This window comes from Oncorhynchus masou, chromosome 2 (assembly GCF_036934945.1).
Source record: "Oncorhynchus masou masou isolate Uvic2021 chromosome 2, UVic_Omas_1.1, whole genome shotgun sequence".
NCBI classification, from domain to species: domain Eukaryota; kingdom Metazoa; phylum Chordata; class Actinopteri; order Salmoniformes; family Salmonidae; genus Oncorhynchus; species Oncorhynchus masou.
This window is the reverse complement of record NC_088213.1, coordinates 28,340,390-28,357,397: the sequence shown is the minus strand read 5'-3', so window position 1 is coordinate 28,357,397 and position 17,008 is coordinate 28,340,390. Positions and strand designations below refer to the sequence as shown.

Genomic DNA, 17,008 nt, shown 5'->3' with positions numbered 1-17,008 from the left:
CTGACTACCTCAGGAGGTGGTCAGGAAGATCTGATCACAACCAGATCACAGTGCGTCTTTTAATCATCGCCACCTGTCCAAAGGTGTGGGCACAATCAGAATGTGGACAACATCAGGATAAATGGTGCGAGTTAGAACCAGGTATAAACAGAGCTTCAGTATCTTATCTCACAGGAAGGCTCCCACAGACAGTAGGCTTCTCACAGGACTAAGGAAGGTAATCTGCAAGGGAGTCGTTATGGCAACGGGCTCTTGTCAAGCGTGAACAATCAATACCCCCCTCTGGCTCCAATTACATTTTAAGCCCGGACTCTTTGCTGCAAAACATGTGCTTACAGAAAACATTTGTTTAGTGTGGAATTTTATTGTTTTGATTGCATAACATTGAGGCATAATCTCCATAGCTTTCACTTAGTGTAACTTGTGCGCATGCAACTACCAAGAGTGAATACAGTGCAATTAGAAAGTATGCACACTGACTTTTTCCACATTTTGTTACATTCTAAATTATACATTTATTAAGTTGAGGTTTTGGGTCACTGATGTACACACACACACACACACACACACACAAATACCCCATAATGTGAAAGTGGAATAAAAAAAATCTTTACAAATGAAAAGCTGAAATGTCTTGACTCATTAAGTATTCAACGCTTTTATGGCAAGCCTAAATAAGTTCAGGAGTAAACGTGCTTAAAACAAGTCAAATAAATAGCACGGTGCAATAATAGGGTGGGGGGGGGGCAGACATTACATATCCCTTTGAGCATGATGCAGTTAACACTGGATGGTGTATCATTATACCCAGTCACGACAAAGATTCAGGCGACATTCCCAATTCAGTTGCAAGAGAGGAAGGAAACCGCTCAGGGATTTCACCATGGGGCTATTGGAGATTTTAAAAGAGTTTAATGGAGGATGGAACAACATTGTACTTTAGTTACTCCACAATACTGACAACAGACTGAAAAGACAACAAATATTTCAAAACATGCATCCTGTTTGAGACAAGGCACTAAAGTAATACTGAAAAAAATGTGGCAAATAAATGAACTTTTTGTCCTGAATACAAAGCATTATGTTTGGGTCCAACACAACAGTGTAGCACTTCATATTCTCAACATGATTGCATCATGTTGTGTGCTTGTCATCAGCAAGGAATACGTTGTTAAGATTAAAATAAAATAAATAGAGCTAAGCACAGACAAAATCCTAGAAGAAAACTTGGTTCCGTCAGCTTCCCAACACTGGGAGAGAAATTCACCTTCCAGCAGGATAATTACCTTAAACACAAGGCCAAATATACACAAGTTGCTTACCAAGATGTCATTGAATGCTCCCAAGTGGCCTAGTTTCATTCGACTTAAATCTAACTGAAAATCTATGGCAAGAATTGAAAATGGTTGTCTAGCAATGATCAACAACCAAAAAAATAAAAAAAATAAAAAAAAAAAATGGGCAACTATAGTACAATCCTGGTGTGCAAAGCTCTTAGACTTACCCAGAAAAGCAGCTGTAGTCGCTGCCAAAGGTGTTTAACAGACTCAGGGGGTTGGATACTTAACTAATCAAGAGAGTGATTTATTTTCCAATTTTTTTAAAATTATGTCTTTAAAACTTTGACGTGAGTATTGTAGATTTCTGATTTTTTTTTTAAAATATGTTTTCAATCCCACTTTGTAAAAAACATGAAAAAAGGGGTGTGAATACTTTCTGAAAGCACTATATAGTAAAATCAAGACAGCACAAAAATATTTTGTATAATATTATTCTAACATTTCTAAATCATATTTTCCTGAAATTAAGCTCTCATAATTAAGGAGTTTCAAATATATCTGTCTGAGTGTCTCTTAACAAATTAGCATTGTATGCAATTGAAAAATACATGCTCTTTTTGCTTGAATATACATCAATGTAACAGATTAACCCTACAGAAAACGCAATGGTGCGTGATGGAAGTCACAACAGAATTTGACAAAAACATTGCACCATGTTACTTTCTGAAATAATTCAATAAATACTAGGCTGTACAAGCAGATACAGAAACCAATAAGACACAATAAATATAAATTAGCCTGAAAGAGACAAATAGAAAGCAGCACGAGCATACAATTTGAAGAATGTAAGGAAATGTGTACGCATTTTAGTATGGTAAAGCCATGTGAGATTAAGTTTGTACAGTATGCATGAGCTGCTCATATGTGTCTGATATGACCTGTTTGAATATGTGCATGTGTGTAATAAAACAGGATGAGACTGAGTGTCTGCCCATTATGGTCTGATGCTCTCAGTCCAGTCACTTCCATGAAAGCTTCAATAAGCTTTCTTTAGCTCTCTTGTCATTTCAAAATGTCTGTCTCTGTCTGGGTTTGGCACGTTAGAGTCCACACAGACACTAGTCAGAGATCAGCAGACAAGGTGGACACAGTTGGTCTAGAGTCCTGATAGAAAAAGCAGGTATCATGATTCAAGGTGCCGTTCTGATTGTCAGATCGCGTCCATGTTGATGGCCATGCTGATAGGATGTTTTGGCACTAGGTGGAGTATAAAAAAGAAGTTCAATATAATAAAAAGGGCGACTGAATGCAATCTGAGGACTTAACTTTATAGAAAGGGGGATTGCGTCCCAGTCCAGTGAATGTTGCGGTGATGTTTTCAATTATATTTTGGTAAAGCAGGCTTGTCTTTTGAGCTCAATCCACGACGGCAGACAAGGCGGCCATGACGGCAATGCCACAGCACAGGAGCAGGATCTGCAACAGGGAGTGTCTGGAAAAAATTAAGAAACATGTTTTTGCTTCAGTGTCTGCCGATTCATTTTCATATTAGCTTAACTTTTTATGGCTGCAGGGGCAGTATTGAGTAGCTTGGATGAAAAGGTTCCCATATCAAACGGCCTGCTCCTCAGTCATAGTTTCTAATATTTGTGTACTATTATTAGTATCGGATAAAAAACACTAAAGTTTCTAAAACGGTTTGAATGATGTCTGCGAGTATAACAGAACTCATATTGGCAGGCAAAATCCTGAGTTGAAATCAAAACAGGAAGGCAGAAATCTGAGCTTATATGTATTCAGAGTCCCCAATGAAATCCCCTTGAGATATGAATGATGTTGCACTGCCTAGGGGTTCCACTAGATGTCAACCATCAATAGAAATTATAATGGGGGGCAGTGTAGCCTAGTGGTTATAGCATTGTAGCAGTGTAGCCTAGTGGTTAGAGCATTGGACTAGTAAACGAAAGGTTGCAAGTTCAAATCCCCGAGCTGACAAGGTACAAAATCTGTCGTTCTGCCCCTGAACAGGCAGTTAACCCACTGTTCCTAGGCCGTCATTGAAAATAAGAATTTGTTCTGAATTGACTTGCCTAGTAAAATAAAAGGTAAAAAAAAAAAAAGCTGCTTTTATGTTGTTGTGAGAGTGAATGAGAGCAGAATATATCAGCTGTCCATCAAGCAGCCATTTTGTGATCCAACTTTTTCCTCATGGTAGTCACTTGCTTTCCATTGCTCATGAAGACAAGAAAGAATACTCCGGTTGGAACTTTATTGAAGCTATATGTTAAAAACATACTAATGATTAATTATGTACTTAGTTTGAAATGTTTCTTCGACCTGTAGTATCACTTTGAAGTTTTTGTCCGATATAACGCTGACCAGAATTGGCGTTTGGATATGTATACCAAACGCTCTAACAAAAGAAGGTATTTGGACATAAATAACGGACATTTTCGAACAAAACAAACATTTATTGTGGACCTGGGATTCCTGGAGTGCTTTCTGATGTAGATCAAAGGTAAGGGAATATTTATCATGTAATTTCTTGTTTATTTTGACGCCATCTTTGCGGCTGTGGTGTTTTTAAATTGAGCGCAGTCTCAGATTATTGCATGCATTTCTTTTTCCGTAAAGTTTTTGAAATCTGACACAGCGGTTGCATTAAGGAGAGGTATATCTATAATTCCATGTGTATAACTATATTATTATCTACATTTATAATGAGTATTTCTGTTGAATGATATGGCTATGCAAAATCACTTGATGTTTTTGGAACTAGTGAATCTAACACGCCAATGTAAACTCAGATTTGTTTTATATAAATATTAACTTTATCAAACAAAACATGCATGTATTGTGTAACATGAAGTCCTCTGAGTGCCATCTGATGAAGATAATTCAAGGTTAGTGATTAATTTTATCTTTATTTCTGTTTTTTGTGAAGGCTATATTTTGCTGGAAAATAGCTGTGCTTATTGTGGTTATGTGGAGACCTAACAACCGTTTGTAGTGCTTTAGCTGAAAAGCCTATTTGAAATCGGACACTTTGGTGGGATGAACAACAAATAGATTTAAAATGATATAAGACACATGTATGTTTTAGGAATGTAATTATGAGATTTCTGCGGTTTGAATTTTGGCGCTCTCCATTTTCACTGGTAGTTGCCATATCGATTCCGATATCGGGATTAACAGGTTAACACTTTTCCCCCGCTGCATATTTAGTCTCTTAGTGGGTATTTGCATTGTGGTCCATGGCTGTCCAGACTGACCAGTGTACATACCCAAAGCTGGTCTCCTCCAGGAGGTCAGGCACCACGTTGACCAGGGCTATGTACAGGAAGCCTCCCGAGGAGAATGGTAAGATCCACGCTGTTGCATTTTCTACACAGGATAAATTGGAATGAAAGGTTTGGCTTAATAGTTAAACAAAGCTTTTCATGCTGCTTGGCTGCCAAAGCACCAAGGGTGTGGACAGTTCAACATGGGCAGGAGCTCACCGGAGCAGAATACCAGCACTTAATGGTCTACTGCTTTAGCTCCTGCACCGCTTATAGAATATTCAATCAAAAGTATTGTGGATCTCTTGCACCTAAATATAAACAGTACCGGCACCCAAAATAAATACTGTTCCTTATTTCAGTCCAAGTCAAGCACCTGGTGTGGAGCTGTAGTTTCAGTGCTCTGCTGCTGTTTTGTATATGGAGGATGCTAGGTGGCTCACCTGTGCCTCTGGGAGACTGGGCACACAGGGCGAAACAGGCCCCCAGCACCCCTCCTAGGGCGGTGGATAGCTGCATGCGGGCGGCACTCCAGCGGTCAAACCCTGCACGCAGCAGGATGGCAAAGTCACCCACCTAGAGATGAGCAAACATCATGTAAGCAATGTGTCACAGATTCACATATAAGCAATGCATCACAGAGCCCATTTATGTAAGGAAAATAAATATGGGGATATCAACTAGAACTGAATCAATTCATGACTCAAAAAAAGTCATAATTAGCTTTCATTGCATGAAGTATGTTACAAATAAAATAGGTCACATCCCCTAAAAATAGCAAGTTTGAACTTACTTCATGGGGGATTTCATGGAGCAGGATGGCAAAGGTGGTGAGACACCCAACCTGTCAGGAAATACATAGAACATGTCTCTGATCAGGATCTGCAAAATATATACGTACAAGACATGTTTCCGATCCTATACTACTCAAACTCTGATAACGGCTCTTGTACTACATTACAGTGTGTATACATGACAATGTTTGTTTCATCCATCCAACTGGGCTTCTACTTTGATAAACACCATCATGCCTGCATATAGAAATATGAGTGCAGATGGAAACCAAAATAAGTGGGATGCCCATGTGTGTGAGCGATGTAGAGACATCTAGCTAGTTTACTTCCTCTCTGGCAAACTCTCCCTTTGGCTCATGCTGTTAGCCTTATGCCTCTCCAGCTGGACTTTCTCACCCACAACCGTGGGTAATGTAATCATTCTCATACTTCAGAAAATAGCGAGGTAGAATTCAATGTCCTGACTCAATGTTCTGTAATAATGACAATACCGTACTTTGTATCAAAATCATAGAATTGTGTTGTTGAAACTAGTCTCTTAAGCAGGGGTGCAGTATCATGCTCATAGTGGACTGAGCTGAGAATAGTGAATGTTATGGCTAAGTGAGCGCTGATACAGCCATCTACAAGTCTGCCAAGGGGGTTGGGTCCTCTGCCAATCATGGGCACGAGCCTCAAATGCCAAAACAACCACCTTTCATAACATACTGTAGTCTGTAATAAGTCTGCTCTAAGTTGAAGTATTGTATGCATTGTTCATGTCCACGGTGCATTTTGTTGAAATGCTTGCATTGAAATTAGTAACGGCTATTAGGTTTAATTAGCATTTATTAAAAACCCACACATGGGGACTATTTAGTATATAGCACCTGGACAGACTTCATTGCAGATTTGTGCTGCAGACTAACTCACCTTCCTGCTGACCAGGAAGCTCCCTGCCACAGCCAGGCCATGGGTGAAGTTGTCAATGCAGTTAGCCAGCAGGTTCAGGTACCCACTCGTCTGCCAGATAGAGACACAGAACCAAGTCTATACAGGATCCCACAGCTGACTCACACTGAAGTCATATACACAAAGCAAAAGGGGTTACTTAGTACAAATTATTTCAGTTTGTTGGCTCTTAAGCAAATGGACATTTCCAGATTATTCTCCCTTTTGTCATTTACATATGGCTTGTTAAAATGAACAATATCCCGTCAGGCAAACTTCACCCATTTGATCCAACTTACCTTTATTTTCTTTGGCACTTGCTGCAAGCTGCTTTTTGTCTTGCAGGGCGAGCTCCACGTATCAGAATGGTGCCCATTGATAGGGGACAACACCTCACTACTGGAGTCTGAGCTATGGGAGGTCTGAGGAAGGGGTGACAAAAAACAAAAACAGGTATTAGCCCAATCAGCAGGAAATTCTAAAGCATGCAAAGGTTTACATAGTACACTACACCTATACATTCCATTGAATCAACCTACAGTACTGTGTTTCCTCTATGTCAACCATAGCTTCTCTCCTCCAACCACGGACTGCACATTACAGCCTAAAATTCCTGTCGCAGTCATCACATCTTCCACTGAATTTGCGTGCTTTTAACAAAAAACAAATTAATTCTACCCCAGGCCATTCTCCTTTCCAGAGCAGGGCCAACTTCCTGGTCCCTTCCTCGTTTAGAGCCATTTACAGTACAGCGGCATTTAATAGTCAAATGAAATGAGGCAAAAAGCCTGCTGTATTCTAAATGTGGCTGGGAAATGTTAAATATCTTCTCAAATATCAATATGTCCCCTAATGTGTGAGTGGGCTGGGTAATTCATTGGAGAGTGGGAGTTTGACACCAAGTGAGATCGTGATTCATGACCTATGTCTCTGAATTGAATAGTAACGGCATATTGATACCAACATCGAAACATGCTTGATAAGACTCCATTTGTGGAATGAGCACTGATCTACCCCGAATCTCACTATCCACCCCTGAACACACTCCTCTGGCCTCTGATGTAGCAGCTGCTTCCTCCCAATCTCTATAAATAGCTACAATGAATGAGACCAGACATGGATGCCAATCTTCCACCTCCTGAGCAAAAGAGAAGGAAGAGGAAAGTGGTACACACAACTTTTGCGAGATGTATGGGGCACAAGGATAAGAAACAAATACCTGCAATTGAATTAAGGATTATCTTTTGAATAACAGAACATTTTAGCATATGGGATCACAAATGCAGTATGATTTAAAGTGCTGGTTTTCACCCTTACCTTTTCATCAGCAAGTTAGAGCTGACTATATCAGTGAAATAAAATTGATAAAAAAGGAACCCTACAGACATTAAGGCCTTCAAAATCCTGCAGTTGTGTACCTCTGTTTTACATACACCACAAGAAGCTCTCCCATTTCTACAGAGCAGAGAACATCTCAACTCACTCAATGCACCACCAAAAATCACTCCATACCCCAAAACATCAAAAGAATCCAGAAGCTAATACTCTGCACTAATACCCACTCCAAATCCCATATGAAAAAGGGTCTCACTGGTATTAGAGAAATGGAGGGGAGATAGAATACAGCTTTGATCCCAAGCGTGTCTAGCAGATCGACTCAGGGCTATGGCACAATGGGTCCCTGCTTGTGGAGGTAGGGGATTGATAAGGTTGCATCAGTAACCACGTTTCAATCCAGATTAAAAAGTTAGTGGAAAAAATAAATAATCATGACAGCTGGGATGGAAAAAGTGTCGGTACAATTTCATAATTGTCAACAGACAATTTGCTTGTTCGACATGGTGGGATCTTTGTGTCTGTAAAGTTAATTATGCAACAAATTGGTGGAAACTATCTATTGCGCAATTGTTGATAGCATTACCATCATGGCGAGGTAAATTTGAAGGCAAGTCGATGCTATGATGTGTGGTCCTAACTTGAAAAAGCTTGCCCAGTTTATTAGGGCTTCAGATGAAAGAAGTTATGATGAATTTCACAGGGTGGTGCACAGTCATGAGCTTGATGCTCCTTTCCAATAAATATTGAGGATCTTATTATGTATGCTAGTGACATGATTTGTGCTTAGCTGTAGCTGCCAATTAACGAATAAAAATAATTTGATCCATCCAATCCTATAACCTAACCACTTCATCAGCAAGCTGTTGTCTATAGAGAATATGCCAAAACTTGATTGGGCACGTTTGCCATTTATCGCAACAGTTTGTGTGAAAAACCAAATCGATAGAGTGGAAAACGCAATGGAAACACATTGACCTTGTATTTTTTAGTCGGTACATGACAAACTTTAGCACCAAGTGGTTTCTATGTACACTGCATCACAGCCTTTTTATCCACAACACACCCATTTGATAGAAACAAACCTCTGGTCAGAAAATGTGCATATATTTTTTAAATGCATATTTTATAATATTCACATTCAAATCTGTAGAAAATTGGATTAGTTTGACTCAGATTTCTTATTTTCCCATTTGGACTCCAACTCCACTTATAAAGTTATAAATAAGACAATTCTGGGAGATTCCCATTTAGGACATAATGTGTCATCACAGCACTGTTTAATCACTACCTTAAAGCGGCTTAAATTCAGAAGTTGATTGTTGAAGTCAAAATGCTAATGATGCATCACTGAAGAGTGGAATAAAAACAGATTGTGGTTTCTTCAGCTACAACACCATCAATCAAGATGATCTAATGTGCCTTGTTTAAGTTTAGGTCAGAATTATCCACTGAAGACCAGCTCAGATCAAACAGAAAGCCCTAGATAGAGCCAACTGATCCACTAGCCACCGCACCGCATGGAAGAGCAGTGTCACTGTGGTACCAGTGAAGGGATTAAAGAGCACTGGTACACTGGACACACCTGAATAAATATGTGAGGGTTCCAGCATATGAGATGAGGTGTGTAATTAGATGCATGACCTTAACCTTCTTTGGAAAGACCTGCCCACTATTTATTTAAATAATTTGGAGCTATTAAAGAGTTGTTTCCAGTGCATTGACTCGACTCTGTTGCACTTTTCATGTAGACATGGACAATAAAACAGCATTGAACTACTCACAGGGACATGCTGGCTGTTACCAATGGAGTCCTCCTGACTGTTCTCATCTGGGAACATCTTCTCCAGGAGAAGGAAGGACAGCATGCCCATGATAACCCACAGGCCCTGGGTCCTGTAGTGGAGCTGGCTCTTGTCTGAACACAGGGAGGATGGAAGAGACATACAGTGTGAGATAGGCTCTATTTTAACAGGGATGACAAACTAATTGGAAAACTTTCTCTAGGATTGTATGGAGACCCCTTTTCACATGGATCAGTGGAATGTAGGCATGGCTTAGAGTTGCTCATCACCACCGAGGACTTCATAGAAGTCAGCAAAGCATTTTAAAGTGTATTTCTACATGACAACCAGAGGACCTCAGATCTGGGAAACTTAATCCTGGGCCACATCCAGTTGTCAAATATTGCAGATACAGTGCCTTGCAAAAGTATTCGGCCCCCTTGAACTTTGCGACCTTTTGCCACATTTCAGGCTTCAAACATAAAGATATAAAACTGTATTTTTTTGTGAAGAATCAACAACAAGTGGGACACAATCATGAAGTGGAACGACATTTATTGGACATTTCTAACTTTTTGTAACAAATCAAAAACTGAAAAATTGGGCGTGCAAAATTATTCAGCCCCTTTACTTTCAGTGCAGCAAACTCTCTCCAGAAGTTCAGTGAGGATCTCTGAATGATCCAATGTTGACCTAAATGACTAATGATGATAAATACAATCCACCTGTGTGTAATCAAGTCTCCGTATAAATGCACCTGCATTTTGATAGTCTCAGAGGTCCGTTAAAAGCGCAGAGAGCATCATGAAGAACAAGGAACACACCAGGCAGGTCCGAGATACTGTTGTGAAGAAGTTTAAAGCCGGATTTGGATACAAAAAGATTTCCCAAGCTTTAAACATCCCAAGGAGCACTGTGCAAGCGATAATATTGAAATGGAAGGAGTATCAGACCACTGCAAATCTACCAAGACCTGGCCGTCCCTCTAAACTTTCAGCTCATACAAGGAGAAGACTGATCAGAGATGCAGCCAAGACGCCAATGATCACTCTGGATGAACTGCAGAGATCTACAGCTGAGGTGGGAGACTCTGTCCATAGGACAACAATCACACAAATCTGGCCAAATCTGCACAAATCTGGCCTTTATGGAATCTGCACAAATCTGGCCTTTATGGAAGAGTGGCAAGAAGAAAGACATTTCTTAAAGATATCCATAAAAAGTGTCATTTAAAGTTTGCCACAAGCCACCTAGGAGACACACCAAACATGTGGAAGAAGGTGCTCTGGTCAGATGAAACCAAAATTGAACTTTTTGCCAACAATGCAAAACGTTATGTTTGGCGTAAAAGCAACACAGCTCATCACCCTGAACACATCCCCACTGTCAAACATGGTGGTGGCAGCATCATGGTTTGGGCCTGCTTTTCTTCAGCAGGGACAGGGAAGATTAAAATTAATGGGAAGATGGATGGAGCCAAATACAGGACCATTCTGGAAGAAAACCTGATGGAGTCTGCAAAAGACCTGAGACTGGGACGGAGATTTGTCTTCCAACAAGACAATGATCCAAAACATAAAGCAAAATCTACAATGGAATGGTTAAAAAATAAACATATCCAGGTGTTAGAATGGCAAGTCAAAGTCCAGACCTGAATCCAATCGGGAATCTGTGGAAAGAACTGAAAACTGCTGTTCACAAATGCTCTCCATCCAACCTCACTGAGCTTGAGCTGTTTTGCAAGGAGGAATGGGAAAAAATTTCAGTCTCTCGATGTGTAAAACTGATAGAGACATACCCCAAGCGACTTACAGCTGTAATCACAGCAAAAGGTGGCGCTACAAAGTATTAACTTAAGGGGGCTGGATAATTTTGCACGCCCAATTTTTCAGTTTTTGATTTGTTAAAAAAAGTTTGAAATATCCAATAAATGTTGTTCCACTTCATGATTGTGTCCCACTTGTTGATTCTTCACAAAAAAATACAGTTTTATATCTTTATGTTTCAAGCCTGAAATGTGGCAAAAGGTCGCAAAGTTCAAGGGGGCCGAATACTTTCGCAAGGCACTGTAGAAATGCCATGAAGAGCATACAGTGTTTCCCAATACCAGTACCCAATGCAAACACACCTTATCTCATTGAGCGTTTGATGATTAGTTCAGTTAAATCAGGTGTGCTTTTCTTTTTTTAAATACTGGAGGACTGGGTACTGGAGTTTGGAAACACTGCAATACTTGACAGAGAAGCATGTGTGTATACATAGAAATATGTGCTATGTGAATGTTCCAAAATGTTGCGTCTTTCTAAACACATCCCTGGTAATCCTAAATTAAAAATCAACAAAAAACACACTGAACAAAAATATAACACAACACGTAGTGTTGGTCACATGTTTTATGAGCTGAAATAAAAGACCCCAGAAATATTGCACAAAAATGGTATTTCTCTAATGTTGTGCACAAATTAGTTTACATCCCTTTTAGTGAGCATTTCTCCTTTGCCAAAATAATCTATCCATCTGATAGGTGTGGCATCTCAAAAAGCTGATTAAACAGCATGATCCTTACACTGGTGCACCTTGAGCGGGGGACAATAAAAGGCCACTAAAATCTGCAGTTTTGTCATAACAATGCCACAGATGTTTCTAGTTGGGGGAGCGTGCAATTGGCATGCTGACTGCAGGAAAGTCCAGCAGAACTGTTGCAAGAATTGAATGCTAATTCCTCTACAACAACATTTTCGAGAATTCGGCAGTATGTCCAACCAATCCCACAACTGCAGACCATGTGTAACCACACCAGCCCTGGATCCTCACACCCGGCCTCTTCACTTGCGGGATCGTCCGAGACCAGCCAACGGATTAAACTGTGGTTTTAAACTGTAGAATTTCTACAGGAACCGTCTCAGGGAAGCTCATCTGCATGCTCGTCGTCCTCACAAAGGTCTTGACCCGAGTGCAGTTCGGCGTCATAACCAACTTCAATGGGAAAATACTCACCTTCAATGCCCCATGGTAGCATTGGGTTTTGGTATGGGCAGGGACAAACTACAGACTAACACCACTGCATTTTAATCAATGGCCATTTAAATGCACAGAGATGCTGTGAAGAGATCCTGAGGCCCATTATCGTGCCATTCATCAGCTGACGCTTCGGCATGATAATGCACGGCCCCATGTTGCAAGGATCTATAAACAGTTCCTGGAAGCTGAAAACGTCCCTGTTCTTCCATGGCCTGCATACTCCCCAGACATGTCACTCTTTCAGCATGTTAGGGATGCTCTGGATCGACGTGTACGACAGTGTTTCAGTTCCCGGCCAATATCCAGTAACTTCGCACAGACATTGAAGAGCAGTGTGACAACATTCCATAGGCCACAAGCAACAGCCTGATCAACACTATGTGAAGGAGATGTGTCGATCTGTATGAGGCAAATGGTGGGCACACCAGATACTAACTGGTTTTCTGACTCATTCCCACAACTTTTTTTTTTAAAGGTAGCTGTGACCAATAACTGCATATCTGTATTCCCAGGCATGTGAAATCCATATATTTTTTTATTTTATTTAACCTTTAATTAGGGTCTAATGAAATTATTTAAATGGACTGATTTCCATATATGAACTGTAACTCAGTACAATCTTTGAAAGTGTTGCATTTATATTTTTGTTCAGTGTATATGTTTGCACTAAAACTGCTTTGAAGAGTCATTGTAAAATGCTATATTTGACAAATCATTAGTACTGAAGAGAATATCTGCACTTCCGATGTTAACTTATTAGAAAAAATAAATGTAGTATACTGGGAATGTTAGCTGTCATTCTGTCTCTGTCAGTTTGAAAAGAGTCGAAATCAATTGTTTTCGCAAACAGACTATCTTTACAATATTGCTGACATGTCAGATAAGTGATATGCAAGCCTAAGGACACAGGCATTCCACTGGTCTGTGTGAAGGGTCAGAAGAGGTATACTGGTGGGGGGAAATAAGCACAGGCAATTTGAATGGGGATGTCTCCAGGAGGGATAAGGATGGGGATAGAAAGAACAGGAGGGTGCCTGAGAGAGAAGGTTGACCCACCTGGGCTGCAGGAGTGGGAATGTGCCCAAGCCTCCGGGAGCAAGTGGAGGAACACGTCACCCAAGAGACCACCAATGGCAAAGCTCAGAAGCTGCTTTAGCTTCCGACAGCCAGCTGGAAACACACGGAGAGTAACAAGAGAGAAAGAGATGGCAATTATGAAAAGTGTAGTTGAGGTAGGCTGTATCATCCATGATATACAAAAATGATGGTTCTTCCCTGTTTGAGCTAAAACATTTACAGGCTTCATTTAAATACATTTGCGAAATTAGTTATTTTCTATTTCTAGCTTTAAAATTAAGAGCCATTACATGTTTGTCTATTTAAACATTTGTATCTTTGCATGAAGTATGACTATGACAATTAAAGAAATAGGCCTACTGGGTAACTTCTCAATTTATGGGCTCGATTTTTTTTAAACGTCTGAATGAACAGCTTCAGAGGATGCAACTACCATTGCATTACAATATGGCATTAGTGATCTGACTTTCTCATTACCAAGACTAATAAGCACAAAGGACCAGGACAGGCAAAGCCAGTGGCCTTCAGTGTTAATTGTGTTTTCTGAGAGGAGTTGAAATGCAATACATAGTGGCCTGGTTTCTCTTCTTTGAGAGTGAAGAATACAGCATGGAAATGAGGACACACCCAATTCAGCACCATTCACATTGACACATTTATCCATTATCCAACAAGGCTTGTCATTGATACCTTTAGATTTACTTTCTCTGGTCATTTTTTTTTTTAAACTGCAGGATTTGTGAGTCAAAAGCATAATCCCAATGGTGCAAAGGAATCATTGACATTTGACCAAAAAGTTACAGTTTAACACTTTATGCACATAAATAGTACTGGTATCTCACATGGTTAAATACTCAAGGCAACAACAAAAATCAGCAACGCAGCTTTGGAGGTAGTGACTGTGCCCTCTATATATTCTACTTGAAGGCTGTGTTTAAAAGGGTGTGGTCAGGCAGAGTTCAGAAGCACATTGTTCAGCTCATAAGCAGCAGTTTCCTCCGAAAAATAGAGGTGCCATAGCTCCACATTTAAATGGCTCTTCAGAAAAAAAGTGCAGAACTGTATTTTATGATTAAAAATTATGCCCAGCTCACAAGGGCCCCTTGATGATGTGAGGCATTTGCCTCTTCTGCTTAATGGTAAGTCAGTCACTGTAGGCTACCTCAGGATGTCTAATTACGAGTGTGGTGATCAAGGCATAACCAGTGTGGCTCATTTTCAGAAGAAAGAGTAGGCCTACATTAGTCTGGCTAACAGCAAGGTTACATATCAGTTTAGGTCACAACTTACCCGCTGTCTCGAGGGCCGCTCCTGCCTCAATAGGAATAACAAGAAGGGGGAAAATCCCAGTGAGGCCTACAGCAACAGACCCAACCAGAGAGCAGAGCCAGACATCGGCACGTTCACTTGCAAAGAAGTCAGCTAAGGCCTGGAAGCCTAGGAACTCATCTGGAAGCCCTGGGCCTGATCCAGCGGCTGTGGCTGTGGCATGAGCCATGGCTGCCTGGGACATCATCTTCCCACTGGATGCCCCTCTGGAGGAGATGACCAGCAGGGCAGCACCAGTGAACAGTGCAGCCAACGCCCAGCTGGGCCTACCGCCTCTTGATTTCATCCGTCCCTCGTTCCAGAGAGCACCTGCAACCAACAAGGACAATGTTGCAAGATGGAGAGGTCATCATATAACGAGATACATGCATTCTTAACTCAACATAGATGCTTTCTCAATTAAATTGAATGCACATTCACTGCCAAACAGTTTGTATAGACATTTTTGGCTAAGGTTGTGATATTGTGTGTGACCAGTAACAGATGATGACTGTAAAAATGGACAGGACAAAATAAATCCCTTGGTAGGGTAGTCATTCCACCAAAACAGATGGAAAAAGTGCTCCATGAGCAACTGCTTAGGTCTGCTAATGTCTAAGAAAACGTGTCTAAGAGGACCTATTACACAGCATCATGACTTGAACTAAACCAAATAACTATGGTTGACGTTTAATTCAGAAAATTATCATTATATTAACTTCACATGGTTGTGTGTGATAATGCCCGCGAGCCCCTTGGCCTGCGGTACCCCATCTACACGTCAGCGCGCCTGCGTCGCATTTTGAATGTGTTCATCAGAGCGCTGTTAACGGTCGACAAATCACAAATATAAGGGAGAAAGACAACACTAAAAAGTTGGAGGCTATGTGAAGAATTCACAAACATGGCTTGCAGGAACGAGTAAAATGCTGTTTACGTCAACGATAGATATGGGATGCTGATGATATGCTGTTGTGTGATGCCAGACAGCTCGCGCAGTAAAAGTTAAGACGACATAGCACAAGCGAGTGTTGCACACGTTCCGGAAAGGCCCAAACGTTCACATTTTGATGAATTGTAACAAAGTAACAAGTTGTGGGCCAGCTAACGTTAATTACAATGTAACACGTCTCACTCACTGTAGCAACAGCTGTATCTGCTACGTTAGATATGCATCGCATGGATTTATTTAGCTAGCTAGGTGACTTTTGTTTTTACTTAAAGGTTACTGTTTATTTGGCAACCAGTTGCTATTTAATTCGCTCTGCTACTTGGAAAGTTCTGGTCGTGACGCCCAAATGGCTGTCTATAAACAAACTCAGCTAGCACGCTTAACTAGCCAAGCCTAACGTTACCATTTCAAACCTTAAATTGAAGTCAGTTAGTTTGGATTGCTAAAATCACGCAGTCAACTTACAAGAAAAAGTTAATAAGTAATGTGATATTAATATATTTTACCCTGTTGTGATTCCTGAAGTTCTGCCACCAGTGTGTCCCTGCCATCCAGCTCAGTGAGGTAGACTAGCGCTGCTGTTCCACTCTCCAGCTGATTCCGCAGCTAACTTTCCTGCCACGGCTTCCCCTTTTCCAGAGGAGCCACGTCACCGGAAGTGTATTTTTATTCCTGACAGGAGGTATGCCAAAATGTAGTTTAGGCACTTATGTTTGTGATGGAGGTTTCTGGGGTCTATTCATTACGGAAACGGTTTACCGTTTAAAAACCAAACAGAGCAAACGGGGAGCACCTTCCTGGATTTGTCCAATATAAACTCCTTTGCGTTTTCCGTTTAGAGTGAACGGTTGCTGTTGCCAAACGCTTAGCAACAGAATCGGTGTAATGGCTACACCCCAGGTTTAACATTAGCCTGCAGTGCTGTAGGCTTATGTCCAGTAATAATGCTTCTGTTTCATGTGAATGTTTGAATCAGTCATGTATCTTAAATACAGTTGTGGAAATAGTACTTAAATGACATTTCACTATAGTAGAAGTAAAATGAATTACTTGAAAAATAATCCAAAAAAGTATAAGTACTCAGTGACAGTAACGAGAGTATATTTGTAATTAGTTACTTTACACCTTACACCAAATAGTAGCCTATAAGGTCACCGCAATAGAAAATCGAAAGATAATTTTGTATTTATTTATGTTATTAAACCTTTATTTAACTAGGCAAGTCAGTTAAGAACAAATTCTTCTT

The 17,008-nt window shown here is 40.5% G+C and overlaps 1 protein-coding gene across 1 annotated transcript; it reads right to left on the bottom strand.

Moving 5' to 3' along the window:
* Positions 1-344: 344 nt before the first annotated feature.
* On the bottom strand, positions 345-16,400 carry LOC135558147 (zinc transporter ZIP13-like). Its single transcript, XM_064991888.1, has 10 exons — positions 16,269-16,400; positions 14,793-15,140; positions 13,482-13,595; positions 9,405-9,538; positions 6,585-6,707; positions 6,268-6,357; positions 5,355-5,405; positions 5,005-5,137; positions 4,565-4,664; positions 345-2,772 (listed from the first exon to the last, which is right to left on the bottom strand). The coding sequence occupies exons 2-10, from the start codon at positions 15,115-15,117 to the stop codon at positions 2,697-2,699; spliced, it is 1,146 nt and encodes a 381-aa protein (XP_064847960.1). The 5' UTR covers positions 15,118-15,140; positions 16,269-16,400; the 3' UTR covers positions 345-2,696.
* Positions 16,401-17,008: the final 608 nt, after the last annotated feature.

Excerpts from the sequence above, each read along its gene's own strand:
- LOC135558147 (XM_064991888.1), bottom strand. The coding sequence starts at position 15,117 with ATGAAATCAAGAGGCGGTAGGCCCAGCTGGGCGTTGGCTGCACTGTTC. Across the intron at positions 5,406-6,267 it reads GCTTCCTGGTCAGCAGGAAG|GTTGGGTGTCTCACCACCTT; the intron begins GTGAGTTAGTCT and ends ATTTCCTGACAG. Across the intron at positions 5,138-5,354 it reads TCCATGAAATCCCCCATGAA|GTGGGTGACTTTGCCATCCT; the intron begins GTAAGTTCAAAC and ends GCTCATCTCTAG.